The 14,995-nt window shown below is 48.8% G+C and overlaps 3 protein-coding genes and 1 long non-coding RNA gene across 4 annotated transcripts; 1 reads left to right on the forward strand and 3 right to left on the reverse strand.

Annotated features, from left to right (window-relative positions):
* On the reverse strand, window positions 1-1,203 carry LOC111080151. The gene is made up of 3 exons (XR_002608449.2): window positions 1,114-1,203; window positions 140-279; window positions 1-67 (listed from the first exon to the last, which is right to left on the reverse strand). It is a non-coding gene; the product is annotated as an uncharacterized LOC111080151 (long non-coding RNA).
* Window positions 1,204-2,430: 1,227 nt separating this feature from the next.
* LOC111080141 (solute carrier family 12 member 9) lies at window positions 2,431-7,452 on the reverse strand. The gene is made up of 7 exons (XM_022375603.2): window positions 7,074-7,452; window positions 6,807-6,941; window positions 6,403-6,746; window positions 4,201-5,468; window positions 3,949-4,140; window positions 3,714-3,893; window positions 2,431-3,649 (listed from the first exon to the last, which is right to left on the reverse strand). The coding sequence occupies exons 1-7, from the start codon at window positions 7,336-7,338 to the stop codon at window positions 3,217-3,219; spliced, it is 2,817 nt and encodes a 938-aa protein (XP_022231295.1). The 5' UTR covers window positions 7,339-7,452; the 3' UTR covers window positions 2,431-3,216.
* A 667-nt stretch (window positions 7,453-8,119) lies between these two features.
* LOC111079660 (probable ATP-dependent RNA helicase DDX23) lies at window positions 8,120-10,885 on the forward strand. The gene is made up of 2 exons (XM_022374922.2): window positions 8,120-8,390; window positions 8,450-10,885. The coding sequence occupies exons 1-2, from the start codon at window positions 8,200-8,202 to the stop codon at window positions 10,839-10,841; spliced, it is 2,583 nt and encodes an 860-aa protein (XP_022230614.2). The 5' UTR covers window positions 8,120-8,199; the 3' UTR covers window positions 10,842-10,885.
* A 14-nt stretch (window positions 10,886-10,899) lies between these two features.
* LOC111079671 (cysteine-rich protein 2-binding protein) lies at window positions 10,900-14,199 on the reverse strand. Its single transcript, XM_022374934.2, has 7 exons — window positions 13,924-14,199; window positions 13,848-13,862; window positions 13,225-13,624; window positions 13,008-13,159; window positions 12,745-12,946; window positions 11,385-12,685; window positions 10,900-11,313 (listed from the first exon to the last, which is right to left on the reverse strand). Exons 1-7 carry the CDS (start codon window positions 14,030-14,032, stop codon window positions 10,958-10,960), a joined length of 2,535 nt encoding a protein of 844 aa, XP_022230626.2. The 5' UTR covers window positions 14,033-14,199; the 3' UTR covers window positions 10,900-10,957.
* Between the last annotated feature and the right edge of the window lie 796 nt (window positions 14,200-14,995).

Here is a 14,995-nt window from a genome sequence, read left to right on the forward strand (position 1 = left end):
CTCTTCTTTCAGCTCTGCTCTGCTGTGCCAGATTAATCGTTTTCGTTTTGCGGATTAGATGTTGGCGCTAAATTGCGAAAATACGATTAGAGTCGAGTTCCCAAAGTCAAGAGGAATTCCATGGGAAACTCTCACTCACTTGTCGAACGATCCTTTCATTGTTATGGACATCCCAAGACAATGGCAACGATTTGTGGCTGCTTTTGTTTGCCTTTTTGAAACCTCATAGAGAATCCCACTCGAGTCCCACTGTGCTGAGCCAAATTACCATGTAATAATCTGGAATTATGAATTATTATATTCGACTATTTGTTTGTTTCCAAGTAAATTTGTTGTGGTCTCACAGATGTGCGCAAAAAAAAAAAAACAAAAAAATAAAAATAGAATCTCCAGACTGCATGTCGGGTCGGGGATTAGGAGAGGGCTCTCTCTCTTGTATGGCACATTTGTATGGTAATTTCTTGGCTCAAAGCATGCGACAATTTCCACAAAACTCATGCCATAACTTAGGTCCAAATACCCCCGACCTCTAACCCTTAGAGCCCTGCCAGGTATCATCGAAAAGTGTCCGTTAGGCTGCCCCCGATAGCGCCCCGGGAAAGTGTCAGGCAATTGCATTCGTTTATGAGAATTTATTGACACTCGAGCGGTATCACGGGCTAACATAAAAACAGATCCTTGAAAGGACGTCTCTGTGTGTGCGTGTGTGTGTGTGTGCAGGTAATCAGTGCTGGGGTGTGCGCCGCCAACGGCTGACCTTCCCCTGATGAGTATCATAAATTGTCATCACATAAATAGTGCCAAGAACAGAGGCTCAAGGCGCATTCTGGTGACATTTATGACTCTATTGCTGCCAGAGCGAGCTCCTGCTGTTGGCAATCAGTGTCCTCCTTTACACGCGACCCGATCCCCTATCTTAATAAGCATTTAATGGTAGCGGTAAACGCTGCACAAACAAAGTCCAAAGCGGATAAGAATCCTGCCTGCTCCGAGCGCAAAAGTGTTAAGTGGATGCTGTGGATAGCAGCGGCTCTGGCAGCAGGAAATATTTTCTTCAAATATCGTTGCAAAATCCGTTCCATTGATAAATAAAAAACAGAAAACTCCACTCACCAAAATACGTAGAAAAAAGTGTGCTGTGAGGGATCTTTCATTATAATCCTAGTACTATAAGCGGTAGGGACTGGAACAAAATCATTTTCATTCGGGAAACTGTAGACACAACAACTACAAACTCACATCTAAATTTATAAATAAAAACAAAATTTCTAGCAAAAATAATTGAATAGATATAAATTCGCTTTGTTCTTGACAATTTTTGTGTTCTTTAGTGTTTCGAGCTGATGGCTGGTGAAGTTGTCCGGGATCGATGCCATCAGGAGATGCCTGCTACGGGCAAGCTACTCGGGAGCTTCGCGGCCCAGATGTTATTTCTGGTTCCATCGACGATGCGCTCGGGAATTCAGCCAGGGACGACTTACATCGAAGCAGGGGCATCCACAAGGTACCCTCAGTTGCAGCAGGTGCGCTGAGGTCCAAGTTGAAGACGCGTCTTGGTGCTGCGGATGCTGCTGGAAATGGATGGACTTTTGCCGAGAGCCGCCTCAATGCTCCCGGCATACATACGTTTCCATCGATCCTCAGTCGTTCGGTTTCTCTTTCGAGGATCGACTTAGCGTCTTTCATCGCACGCTGCCGTGCTGCTGTTTCGGTGCCAGGCGACAAGGCAATCTCTTATACATATATAATCAGTGTATGATCAGTGGGTGATGTCTCTTCATGCTACGCTTCATGTACCCCAGGAATTCTCACTGGATTGGCACACGAATTGGGCATTCCACAACTACGAATAAAAAAAAACTAATAAATATTAAATTAAATTTAATTTCTAAAGTATTTTCTGTTTGAATTAGAATTAGAATTAGCCACGTAACGACCTTTTTTCGACTTTTCCTGAGTTTTTAAAGTCAAAATTTCGTAAAAAATACCGCACAAAAATCATAATTTTTGCATTTCAATGTAATCACAAAGTGTTTGGGCTTAGCTTCTAGCTGTTTTAATTACCTTTTCAAAATAGCAAAGTTCTTTACAACCAGACGTAAGATACTAGAGTTATGTGAAAAAAACAAGCGCTACCTCTGAAAAAAGCTTTACAAAAAAATACCAGACTTCAAAAATTCTTCAAAAAAAAAGTTCTGCCATAGAAAAAAAACCATAATTCTTTAAAAAATTTTAAAGCCCCATATCTATCAGAAAAAGTCGGTTTGGATCCTTGAGGAAAAAAAAAGTTCGATTTTGTCGAGTAGTGTTATCTACTTTAAGCTGTAATAGCACTAGTCAATCAGGCGGAACAGCTCTCAGAGGTGTAACACCTATCCGCCCCAAGTTTATATAAATTTTCTCACAAATAAAAAATCACTCACAATTACATAAATAAATATAGCTATTTGTTTTATTTGTATTTAGATTATTGGAAAGAACTGATTACATTGAACGCTAACATGATCGATAATAGTTTTCTTTTTTCTGAGGCGGGGGGCGGGTGTAGTCACAGTTTAACGCTTCCAAAAAGTAGCACACACACACACGAGACACGCAAATATATATTTATCTAAAATAATCCATCAAAGTCCAAGCCAAACTGTGAGTACATCCGTCAGCCCCTACCCATGGGTTGAGTTATCACTAGGTGCATAATGAAATCTTTATGATTATAGCCACAAACTGGCGATTATGTTACTCTAATACTTGTTGCCTTTCGGTTATCATTATTCGTGCTGTGGTAGTAGAAGGAGAAGTAAAATTGGATCACATAAATGTTAATATCGGGGTGGGGTTCGATTGGGGGCGGGGCGTGTGTGTGAATAAGGGTAAAAACATGATACGTTTCGTCATGGATACACATAGATAAAATTGGATATATGTGGAGTCGGCTGATATGAGGATTGATTTGAAGTCTGATTCTGCTCCCTGTGGCATGCCGCGGTGTGCTAGCTGAACGAACATACACGACTACTGCTAAAGCTTCCAGCACACATAGGACACACACACACACACACACAATAGATGATAAAATTGCCGTCTAAATTGGTTCATTCCGGTTGCTCTGTTGCTTTGTTGCTTGGTTGCACTGCGTGGGTGGGGGGTTTGTTTGCTTTTTTTCTCTTTTGTTATCACTTATGGAAATGCTTTTGCCATGCGCCTAGAGTCTCGAGTCTAGAGCGTTGTCGAGGTCACCGTACTGACGCCATGCACCAGAATTGTGGGCGGCAATTCAGCCGTCAGCTCCGTCAGCAGCTCCACATAAGCGTCACTGCGTTCCGCAAAATCTGTTGTCGAGAGCTTTGGCGGCGCTGCCAAGTAGATGAACGATAGCGCCGTCTGATCCGAACGGTCGCGTATAATTTGATTCGCCCTGTTCATGTACAGGACCGACATGGGACGCGTGGTCTCATCGCCGTCCTCCAGCAGTGCGTTATCCGCCTGCCCGGTGAACTGCTTGAGGGTGCGTGCTTGACGCACGAAATCAGAGTCTCGACTCCATTCCTCAATCTCAATAATGTCGGCTGTGATGCGGAGCTCTTTGAGCGACTGCTGCAGCTTCATCTTGGAGAAGACTTCCATTTGAGGGGCCTGGGTGTCAAAGGTTCTGCGAAAAAAGCCAGAAGAGAGTCAGTTTAATGCAGGCACTTAGTTTGTATTTATGCACCTACCCCACAGTGCGCTCATCATTCGTTTCACACAGAAAGATTCGCACTCGCAGATGCTTCCATTTGGCCAGCATTATCACGGCCAGCTGCATCATGAACAGGGAGACCATGTCGAAGGGATCGCCAGACGTGGGATTGAATATATTAATGGGCCACACATCAATGTACTTAACGTGTTTGCTTCTGCAGAGAATATATTCAGAAAACGAGCCAATTAAATGGGCATTGCAGCACTCACATGGCTATAAAGTTCTTGTCCAGACGCTGAAAGTTCCTGCACAGGCAAAGATTCTTCTTCATGCGCAGCGTATCGCAGAGGATCTGCACGTATTCCTGCACCTGGAAATGCTTTGGATCGCCATCGCGTCGTATGGGGAAATTCTGTATGTCGCCGCTGTTGAAGTCATCCGTTTTATAGGGGGAGGAACCGCTGTGACAAACAAAATAAACCAAAAATAATTATGCCATTCCATTATTAGTTTCCACTCACTTTTTGAAGAAATCTTTGGGCGGCTCATTGTCATAGAAGCCGAGAATAATGGTGTTTGGTTTCATGGCGCCAATGCCCGACAAACGTATCAAATGCTGAACGCCCTCGCGAATGCTGCGGCTCAGCGTGACCTCCGTGAATGCCTTGACGCGCATGTGATCGAGGAATGACCACCATTGCTGGTTCTCCTCCACATCCTCGACGCTCCTGAAGTCCCCCACCTTGACATGGCCGATGATGTAGAGGCCGCTCTTCTTCAGATCGTTGACAAAGTCCACCAGCGGACAGCAGGAGCGTGGCGAGGAGACCAGCAGTAGAATTTGTGGGCGCCAGAATTTCACATGATCCTTGCGCGGATCCAGCATGAGCAGATACTTGCGCACCTGATGGAACATCAGTGCCTGCGAAATGGATCCCCATTGGGCTGCCTGAGTGGCCGGCGAAAAGAGATGCAAGGCAATCACCAAAATCAGGCACAGAATGATGCAGGAGGAGGCATAGATCGGATTGATCACGAACATCATGATGAGTGTGCCCAGCAGGCCCACGAGGCACGTGTGCCAGGTGAAGTACTTGAACAGGGGCCGGAAGTTGGGGGCACCCGTCAGCTCAATGCCCAGGCAGGCCAGATTGGTGGCCAGATACGAGAGCATGAACAGCACCGAGTTGATCTGGGCTATGATGTTGAAGGAGCCAATCAGCAGGATGCACTCGACCATCACCCAGCTGACCGCAACGGCGGCAATCGGATTTCCCTTCCACGTTCCATGCAGCACAAAGTTCAGCAGCGAGCCAAACACTTGGTCCTTGGACAGGGCCTCCAGTATCCGGCTGGAGCCAATCAGGTTGCTCAGTCCCGTGGAGAAGGTGGCCGTCAGTATGCCAATGGCCGTGAATGGTGGCCACAGATTGACGGGCAGCAGGAACAGGTAGTTATTGCGCATCGTCACGCCCGGTGTGGTGCAGCTCATCAGGAACGAGAGTATGATGTACGAGACGAAGGTGAATGCCACCGCCGAGAGTGTGCCCCAGGGAATGCTCTTAGCGGGATTCTTCAGCTCCCCAGACATGTTCGCTCCCGCCATGATGCCCGTCACGCCGGAGAACAGCACACCGAAGGTGGTGGAGAAGTCAACGATCTTGTTGTTCGATGTATAATCGTGGCCATACTGCGCTCCCAGATTATCGCTCAGTGTGTTCGCACTCAGACCCGTATACGGTAGGTGTGCAGTTTTATTATAATACGTATTCTCCACGGGCACCGGTATCTGTAATCAGAGCCATCAAAGAAATACAAAATTATTACTATCACTGCCATCCGTTTAGGTTATCGCTAGAACTACATACATATATCAAATGCTATATGTACATATGTATAATGCCGTTCTAATCGGTCCCACTCCTCACTCTCTGACTCACAAGAATCGTCATTTTACTTTGTTTAAGTCCTTGGGGCCCCTTATCGCCGGCTGTATTTATATTTATTTATTTTTTAGATATCCACAAATGGGAATTATACAATAAAATACCCACAAAAACTGACCGAAAAACTGATAGATAAAAGCTGGTCAAAAAGGCTGCCAACTTGAATGGGTTTTAATGGTGGAATTATGTGTAGTTAGGGGCAAATATTTAACTGGCTAGATAAAGGCCAAAGGGAATGCAACAAAAGAAAGAAATCTACCGACACACTCACTGGCCTAGAGACAGTTTCTTGTGAGTGTCCTTTATAAACTATCTATAATATAATTTATAATCTACAAACGGACATTTTCCGGGGCAACTACAAAGGGGTCAAGCTTCTCTTGGGCTGGAAAATTGAATGAATTCTCAATGTTTTCGGCTGCAAAATAATGGATCTCTATTAATTATCTCAGAAACAATCTTAAGCAGAATTCTAAGAATTATTTGGCCATACTGGGAATGGAATTCCCTTGCATATTATCATTAATTTGTTTAAAACTACTTGCTGAATCATACTGGACTTAAATGTGTTTCTGTTTTGAAATAAAATAAAAATCTGCAAAGAGGAGTGGAAACACGCTACCCCCTTATCAATTTTGGAATTTTAAATGAGCCACATGAGCCATAGATAGCCTAGATATCGGGCATAGCATATAGTCATAGATTGATAAGCCCGACAGGGCTTTGGGTCAATGAGTGATGGCTGGGGCGGGAAGGCGAGCGCTGGGAACCACTTACCATGTCATCGTTGCCGCCTAGAGCCAGGAAACTGATGTACGTAGCCACCAGGGATATGGTCACCGTGCCCAAAATAAGCACTGACGTCTTGGCAAAGAGTGCGGCACCCACCAGGCAGACCAGGAGCTGGCAGGTGTTGATGATGCTGCTGGTGAGGAAGCGCCACCACTTGCCGTCGGGCAGGGTGGCGCCGTCGCCGACAAAGTGTCCGCCCGGTCCAAAGTTATCCATGATGCCCTCGGTGCAGCCAGAGATGGCCATGGCCGAGCCGACGACATTCGCAAAGAAGAACAGGGTGCCAATGGAGCCGCCAAATTCCAGGCCCAGAGTGCGACTTATCATGACTGGAAAGGGTTAAGCGTGAGTTATGATAACTGCAAGGGAAGTGCTAGACTAAGACTCACAGTAGACGCCTCCGCCCTCAATCGCTCCGTTGGTGGAGATGGCGCAGACCGAGGCCACCGTAAACAGAAGAATCCCATAGGCGATGAGGAACTGCAGCAGAGTTATGTAGAGGCCCGCATTGCCGACAATGTAGCCTAATCGGATTACACGCAGAGAAAGTCAGCCACGGGCACAGGCACAGGCACAGACACAGATAGAGAAACAAAAGTTCAATGGACCAGCACAACAAGTGTCTGTCGGTCCATGACGTCACTAGAAAAACCTACCAACACGTATGAAAACCAATGCGCTGAACATCGACAGGGCCACCGGACTGAAGACGCCAGCAAAGGTGCCCAGAGTTCGCCCACTCCGTTCTGGATCCTGCATCCCAAATTCCACATAGCCATCGCCAGATTGCGGTGTTAGCGGGCGAGTGGTGTCCGAGTTGTTGCCCCCGAAAAGGGAGCCGAAGCTCCGAAACACACTGCCAGCGCTGCCACTACGCGGCGCGGCGATTGGTGCCGTTTCCTGGTCCGTATTGCTGCTCATCGCGGCCGTAGGTTGAGTAGCGCGTAGCTCCAGAACGCTTAAAGTTGCTAGCAGCAGCGAAACCAACAATAGTAATAATTTATGTGCAGCTGCCTTTGTTTATTGTGTGGGTGTTTCGATATGTTCAACCAGGGCTGCAGCTGCAATCGATAGCAGCATTCAGCAACACTTCAAGACACCGGTCTTGTTGTTCTGCCAAAAAATTCGTTAAAAATTGACTTAATGCCACCGATCTCTAATTCAAAACCTTTAGTGACTGCATTTGCGAATATATTTGAATTAATTTTTACGCTGTAAATTCAGCGCTGTATATTTTTTTAATGGCGACGTCACTGACCATATCTTTGGCCATAATGTGCCGATGGTGCTGCGCGACCCATAGCAGTGCGATGCACGCACATTTTGAATGCCCACTAATTTCTTCTCAAACCCAAAGCTTTTTAATTGATAATGCACTAAATCAAGGGCGACTTGTATTTTAAAAGCCCCCAAATGTGTATTAGAGCTAACACACAACCTGTGATAGGATTGGGTTAATAGTTTATCATTTAACATTTTTGTATCTGTATATGTTTATTCTACATCTCTCTCGCATATTTTCAATATGGCTGCCATAAATTTTCGTCCTCTGTGGGGTAGTTGAATATCTGAAAACATCTAAATACAGTTAGTCGATAGTCGCCATAAAACATCGGTTCCAACAAATTTAAAAACATCGATGTTGCTCCACAAATATCATCAAATATGTTATCGAAAACGACGTATCGATATATTAGTATAGTAATTTTCACATCTCTAGTTAATACTACCAGCTGTTCTGAGGAAAATTTTGTGATTTTTTGGAATTGAATTTCACGAATTATGGTAAACGATAAAAAGCGTCGCTCGCGCTCGCGGGAACGCTTCAGGGACGAGCGTCAGCAGCAACAGGGCGTTGGCCAAAGGGAGAGAGAGCGTGAAAGAGAACGACCACGGAACGAAAGGGAGCCGCAACGTTTGGATAGGCCAAACGACAGGGAGAGGGACAGACGCCAGCGGCGTTCACGTTCCCGGTGAGTTTTAATTACATTAATTTATTTGAGTAATGTACACTAATGAGCACCTTTCACAGTGAGGATCGCATCAGACGTCGCTCGCCAGACCGCCAAAGGCCGAGGGATAACAATGGCCCAGAGCGTTCACGTGAACGTGGTGGTCCAGGAGGTGGACGCACCGGAGAGCCGGAAAAGAGAGCCAAACTGGATTCGAGCGGCAGCTCCGGCAAGCCAGATGGCAAAGAGGATGAGGAAATGCCGGATGAGAAGCAAGACCACAAGCTAAAGAAGGAGCCGCTCTCCCTGGAAGAGTTGCTGGACAAAAAGAAGCGCGAGGAGGAGGCCCGTGCCAAGCCGGTCTTCCTCACCAAGGAGCAGCGTGCCGCGGAGGCCATCAAGCGTCGCCAGGAGGAGGTGGAGCGTCTACGCGCCGCTCAAGATGCTGCCCGCGAGCAAATGGCAGCGCCCAGAGAGATTAACATGTCCATAGCCACTGCCCCAGCAACGGCACCACCATCGGCGCCCATGCCACCGCCTCCCTCTCGCCCAGAGAGACGTGAGCGTGGCAACAACAGAGGTGACAGGGGTGGTGGCGGTGGCGGTGGTGGCAATAATAATAATAACAACAATAACAACAGTGGCAATCATGGTGGAGATGGTGGCGGTGGAGGAGGCGACCGCGGCGGCGATCGGGACAGGGACAACAAACGGGCCGAGGACCTCACCCACAAGGACAAGGAAAAGGAGCTGGAGGCCATTCGCGAGCGATATTTGGGCATCATAAAGAAGAAGCGTCGCGTGCGGCGTCTCAACGATCGCAAATTCGTGTTCGACTGGGATGCCGGCGAGGACACGTCCATAGATTACAATAATCTGTACAAGGAGCGCCACCATGTGCAGTTCTTTGGACGCGGCAACGTGGCCGGCATCGACATCAAGGAGCAGAAGCGCACCCAGAGCCAATTCTATGGGGATCTGCTGGAGAAGCGTCGCACGGAGGCCGAGAAGGAGCAGGAGAAGGTGCGCTTGAAGAAGATGAAGCGCAAGGAGGACAAACAGAAGTGGGACGATCGCCACTGGTCCGAGAAGGAGAACGACGAGATGACTGAGCGCGATTGGCGCATCTTCCGCGAGGATTACAACATAACCATCAAGGGCGGCAGGATACCCAATCCCATACGCAGCTGGAACGAGTCCGGCTTCCCGCCGGAGATCATCGACATCATCGATAAGGTCGGCTACAAGGAGCCCACGCCCATTCAGCGCCAGGCCATTCCCATTGGCCTGCAGAATCGTGACATTATTGGCGTGGCCGAGACGGGTTCCGGCAAGACGCTGGCCTTCCTCATTCCCCTGCTCTCGTGGATCCAGTCGCTGCCCAAAATTGAGCGTCTCGAGGATGTGGATCAGGGCCCGTATGCCATCATCATGGCGCCCACGCGTGAGTTGGCCCAACAGATCGAGGAGGAGACGATCAAGTTTGGCCAGCCCCTCGGCATACGCACGGTGGTCGTGGTGGGCGGCCTGTCACGCGAGGAGCAGGGCTTCCGCCTGCGCCTGGGCTGTGAGATTGTCATCGCCACACCGGGTCGTCTCATCGATGTGCTGGAGAATCGCTATCTGGTGCTCAACCAGTGCACCTACATAGTCCTCGACGAGGCAGATCGTATGATTGACATGGGCTTCGAGCCCGATGTCCAGAAGATTCTCGAGTACATGCCGGTGACCAATCTGAAGCCGGACACCGAGGAGGCCGAGGATGAGAACAAGCTGATGGAGAACTTCTACACGAAGAAGAAGTACCGACAAACGGTGATGTTTACGGCCACGATGCCGCCGGCTGTGGAGCGTCTGGCCCGGTCCTATCTGCGACGGCCCTCGACCGTGTATATTGGCTCGGTGGGCAAGCCAACGGAGCGCACGGAACAGATCGTGTACATGATGGGGGAGAACGACAAGCGGAAGAAGCTCATGGAGATTCTGTCGCGCAAGATCGATCCGCCAGTCATCATTTTCGTCAACCAGAAGAAGGGCGCCGATGTGCTGGCCAAGGGCCTGGAGAAGCTCGGCTACAATTCGTGCACGCTGCACGGTGGCAAGGGCCAGGAGCAGCGAGAGTACGCACTGGCATCGCTCAAGTCCGGCTCCAAGGACATTCTGGTGGCCACCGATGTGGCTGGTCGTGGTATCGACATCAAGGACGTCTCCCTGGTCATCAACTACGACATGGCCAAGTCCATCGAGGACTATACGCATCGTATCGGTCGTACGGGCCGTGCCGGCAAGACCGGCTGTGCCATCTCCTTTGTCACCAAGGACGACAGCGGCCTCTTCTACGACCTCAAGCAGGTCGTCACGGCCAGTCCTGTGTCCACGTGCCCACCCGAACTGACCAACCATCCAGAGGCCCAGCACAAGCCCGGCACCGTGGTCACCAAGAAGCGCAGGGAGGAGAAAATATTCGCCTAAGATTCGAGTTGAATTTGTTTCGAACTAATAATAAAGCAAGCGACATAGGGATCCCCTGCTTCCAGGGTTTCCCATCATTTCCATTTAAAACTGAATATATTTTTCTTGATTCTTCATCATCTCAGCAGACGCAGGAACAGGGCGTTCCGGCTCTGCTTGGAGTCCAGCGGCAGATACTTGTCATAGAAGTCCACGATGATCTCCTCGATCTTGAAGCCAAACTTCTGGTACAACATCACCGCCGGATTGCTGGCGGACACATGCAGCGTGATGTCCTTGGACATGCAGGTCTGTATGAGATGGTAGAGCATGAAGCTGGCTATGCCACTGCGCTGCCAATTCGGACGCACGGCCATAAAGGAGATGTACGCCTCGTTGTAGCCCACATCGGGCACGAGGAAGCCACAGCCAACGACCAGCTTCTTGTACAGAGCCACCACACTGTAGTCCGGATAGCTGAGGCATTCGCTAACTGCAAGAGAAAGTACACAATTAGAGCGGGTCTTCGATCACTCTCTCTCTCTCTCTGTCTGTCTCTCTTACCATCAATGTTCGGCCAGAAGGCACTCTGGAGGAGCGCATTAACCGCTGGAATATGCTGCGGCCGGACGTAGCAAAAGTCTATGGGCGAACGGGTGGGATGGCAGCGATTCACACGATGCTGCAGCTCGCACATCAGCTTCAGCCAGGGCGGGCCCATCGTCTCGCTGCGGAAGATGAACGGATGGAGGACCCGCTGCGAGTACGGCGACTCGAACATTTCGTACTGCGTGGAGCCCGTGAGGCGGGCATAGAACGAGCTCTTGGGATTCTGTTGGCTGTGCGCGAGCAGCTGATAGCGATCCAGAATCTGTGCCTGCTGCTCGCCCTCCAGCTTACGCCGCGCCCTGGCCGTGGGATCAATGTGCTCGTCCAGGTTGAAAATGGGTCTGTTGTGCTCTCGCTTCCATTTGCGCAGGCACAGCTTGCGATAGAGGCGACGCACATAGGCGGGAATGCTCAATTGGCACTGCTGCTCCAGCGCAAAGATCCTGTGCAGCCGCTGATGCAGTTTCTGCTCCTCGTAGACGCTCATCAGGGCGAGATTCTCGCTGGGCATGGCCACTTCGTCCGCCTCCTGGGTCTCCTGCAGCCAGGGCCAATTGCGGCGCGGCTGTCGGATGAACCCACTCGGCTTGCAGTGCCCCAACCGTGGGGAGCTAGTGTGCAATGCCTCGGAGGAGCTTTCCTCCATTGCCTCTTCCATGGGTTCCTGCTTGATGCGCTGGCTCTGCTCTCGCGGCTGGTAACTGGTGACTTCCACTATACGCGGCGGATGGCTGGCGGTAGCTTCCATCTCCTCCATCTCTTTTTGGTATTCTGTGGGCTCCTCCTCGCTCTCTGCGCTGGCCTCATCTGCCGGCAAGTCAGCTGCCATCGGCTCCTCTTTGATGATGGGTCCTTGCTGCTTCACCTCTTCGCTGGTGTCCGGGGGAATGCCAAAGGTTGAGTCCATGTCGAACAACCCACCGCTGGTCGAGGGCGACTCCAGCAATGCTTCCGTCATAAAGAAATCTGTCTTTCCCGCTCCAATCAGTGGCGGGGGCATTATGCCGGGCAAACTGCTGAACATGCTGAGGTCGTCGCCGCCAAAGCTCTCGGCCAGAAAGTCCATGAGGCTGGCCTGCACACTGCTGAGCGGCTGCTGTGGCGACTTCACCTCCTCCTCCTCCTCCGTTACTGCAGTGGCCGGACCTGTGCCTGTCTCCTGTGCCACTGGTGTGCTGGCTGGAAGCGGGGCTACCTCTTGGTTTAAGGCGGGCACAGGAGGTGGTGCCTTTCTGGGCTTGCGTCCCATGTAAGGACTGAAACGGAAAGCTAAAAATTATTATCTGTGCGTAAGATGTGTGTGTTGCAGCCTTACATAGAACGGGCACAGCCTTCGCTGGGAATGGCTGGCGACGCCTCTGCAGCGGCAGGAATCTTCTCGGGAATAATTTTATTCTCTTCTATGGGTGCAGCACTATGATCGATCACATCCACCTCACTATCGCAGCTGTTCTCATCGCCGAGGAATGAACGTTTGTCAAATCGCATAGCCACGCGCAGTTCCAGCTTTCTCTCATCTGCGTAGTAAAGGAAAATTAAACCAAAGCGAAAGCGAAAGCAATGAAAATCTCGACTCACATTCTCGCTTGGTGCTTCTGGGTGTTTGGTTCGGCTTGGCGAGCTTCCACCAGCCCGTTTCATTGAACTGTTCCATGCCCGACATGAAGTACTTTGGGCTGTTGTGGGAGAGAGTGCCCGAAACGGAGCCAGTCCACTTCTTGCGACGGCGGCTAGGTGAGCGAATGGGAAAATAGGTTCATTAAGAGTCGAGTCTCCTTGTCATGGGCTTACTCACGTATTCGGGCCGAATATGTAGTGCCAGTTACGGTCCACAAAACTGATGATGTGTGTGCGCCAGTGGAAGAATCCATGGTGGCCCAGACCCTTCTGCTTGTGCGACAGATTGTACAGCGTCAGTGTCAGCACCATCAGCCAGGGTATCTTCTGGCGCTCACACCGCTCCTTCACCTCATTGTGTGTGTAGGGCGCTCCCTTCTGTTTCAGCTGCTCCTCCGCGCACGTTATGCACGTGAAGTCAAAGTAAATGTCCCCCAGGAAATCACCTGGCGTGCTCGTGTGCAGACACTTGATGTGCACCATTCCATTGCAATTCTCGCATTCCAGGTAGTTGTCATCGTCGATTTTAAGCTTGCAATACTTGCAGTTGCCACCGATCTGTTCGCTTTCATTCGATTCTGCCATATTAATTGATTTAAATGGTAAAAATCAAAATTACACAAAAATGTAAACAACTTGTTGAGAGATGCAGTGTGACCGAAGAAAAGAAAAGGACTTAACCCACTTAGCACCCCTATATTTAAACAGTGAAAAACATTCAATTAAGCTGCGGAAAATGGTACTGTTTGTATATCCGTTTTGTAGATCCATCCTTCCTTTTTACTTAAAAACCATAATTACCACGATATCTTTCACCTAAAAAGCGTACAAAATGTTTCAAGTTTCATAATATTCGTGGGTAAATCGAAATACTCACTGGTCGTCAATGGGTTAGTCGGTCTCTGTTCGTGATCGGAAATCATATTCCCCGATTTTGAAATTCGGTTAAATATTACTAGCCAGCTAAGAGACTGAGCACTGAACATATAATATTGTCCAATTTATGAATCAATTTTCCACGGGTTTGGTTAGTTTGAAGGACTCCTTTTTATTGAATTGTTTACCAAATAGGATTCAAGCAAAACAAGACTAAGCCATAAAACGTAAGTGTGTACGGAATGTAACGTACTCTTCGCCATCTGGTGGAAATAATATGTACTATATCATTTAAACGGAAATTTAAAAGTCTGAAAAGTATATTCTGCGCGTTTTTAATCAATAATAGTTTAAAAAGTCTATGAAATGTTTAAGAATTGTATGAAAACCGCATTAAATTCTACTAAAATTTTGAGTACACTCCAAATACTCCACATATCTACGACTAAATGTGATTAAAATGCCAAAGAGAATCGCAAGGCAAGATAATTTGCTCGTTGAGAACACATAAGTCTGAATCTATGCGAATTATGGACTGAACACACGTCGGAAACACACCAGAAGTGTCTGTTAATCAAACATGCGGCTATCACGCCCTCCGACCTGCACGGCAAATGCAACGAAAATGACATTAATGGGCTCTTTACGGCTTACGCATAATTAAGTCCGTTGCCGGTCCTGTCTGGTCCTGACTCTGGGCCGTCTCTGTTCTGGTCGAATGTTGTCTTAAGCGAGCCTAATTAGGCATCGCTTGGCTGTTGCTGTTGCTGCTGCTCTTGTCTGTGAGATGAAGTGCATGATTGGTTTACGAGATAAGGCGATGATGGCCATGCCTCCCATTCTGCCCACCCCTCGCATAAGTATACAAAGGGAAAACGTTCAATACTTTTTGCGGGAACTGCATGGCGCTGCAGATGTGCATAAAGAGCTGTTGCTCCTCCATTCATTCATTCATTCAACTCCTTTACTTGTGTGTCGTCTATAGCCCCAGGACGATTTTTAATTCCATTGCGACTGCCCAGCGGCAATACGTACAAAATGTGTGACAAACAAAAGGAGAAGAACAACTCGGC

The sequence above is a fragment of the Drosophila obscura genome, unplaced genomic scaffold (genome assembly GCF_018151105.1).
Source record: "Drosophila obscura isolate BZ-5 IFL unplaced genomic scaffold, ASM1815110v1 contig_37, whole genome shotgun sequence".
NCBI lineage: Eukaryota > Metazoa > Arthropoda > Insecta > Diptera > Drosophilidae > Drosophila > Drosophila obscura.

What these genes read in the sequence shown, in the direction of transcription:
- LOC111080141 (XM_022375603.2), bottom strand. Translation starts at nt 7,338, where the DNA reads ATGAGCAGCAATACGGACCAGGAAACGGCACCAATCGCCGCGCCGCGT. An exon ending in ATTGGTTTTCATACGTGTTG is followed by an intron (nt 6,942 to 7,073) that starts GTAGGTTTTTCT and finishes TAATCCGATTAG; the next exon opens with GCTACATTGTCGGCAATGCG. An exon ending in TGAGGGCGGAGGCGTCTACT is followed by an intron (nt 6,747 to 6,806) that starts GTGAGTCTTAGT and finishes AACCCTTTCCAG; the next exon opens with TCATGATAAGTCGCACTCTG.
- LOC111079660 (XM_022374922.2), top strand. Translation starts at nt 8,200, where the DNA reads ATGGTAAACGATAAAAAGCGTCGCTCGCGCTCGCGGGAACGCTTCAGG. An exon ending in CAGCGGCGTTCACGTTCCCG is followed by an intron (nt 8,391 to 8,449) that starts GTGAGTTTTAAT and finishes CACCTTTCACAG; the next exon opens with TGAGGATCGCATCAGACGTC.
- LOC111079671 (XM_022374934.2), bottom strand. Translation starts at nt 14,032, where the DNA reads ATGTTCAGTGCTCAGTCTCTTAGCTGGCTAGTAATATTTAACCGAATT. An exon ending in GAAGGCTGTGCCCGTTCTAT is followed by an intron (nt 12,686 to 12,744) that starts GTAAGGCTGCAA and finishes TTTCCGTTTCAG; the next exon opens with TCCTTACATGGGACGCAAGC. An exon ending in CTTCTGGCCGAACATTGATG is followed by an intron (nt 11,314 to 11,384) that starts GTAAGAGAGACA and finishes TTTCTCTTGCAG; the next exon opens with TTAGCGAATGCCTCAGCTAT.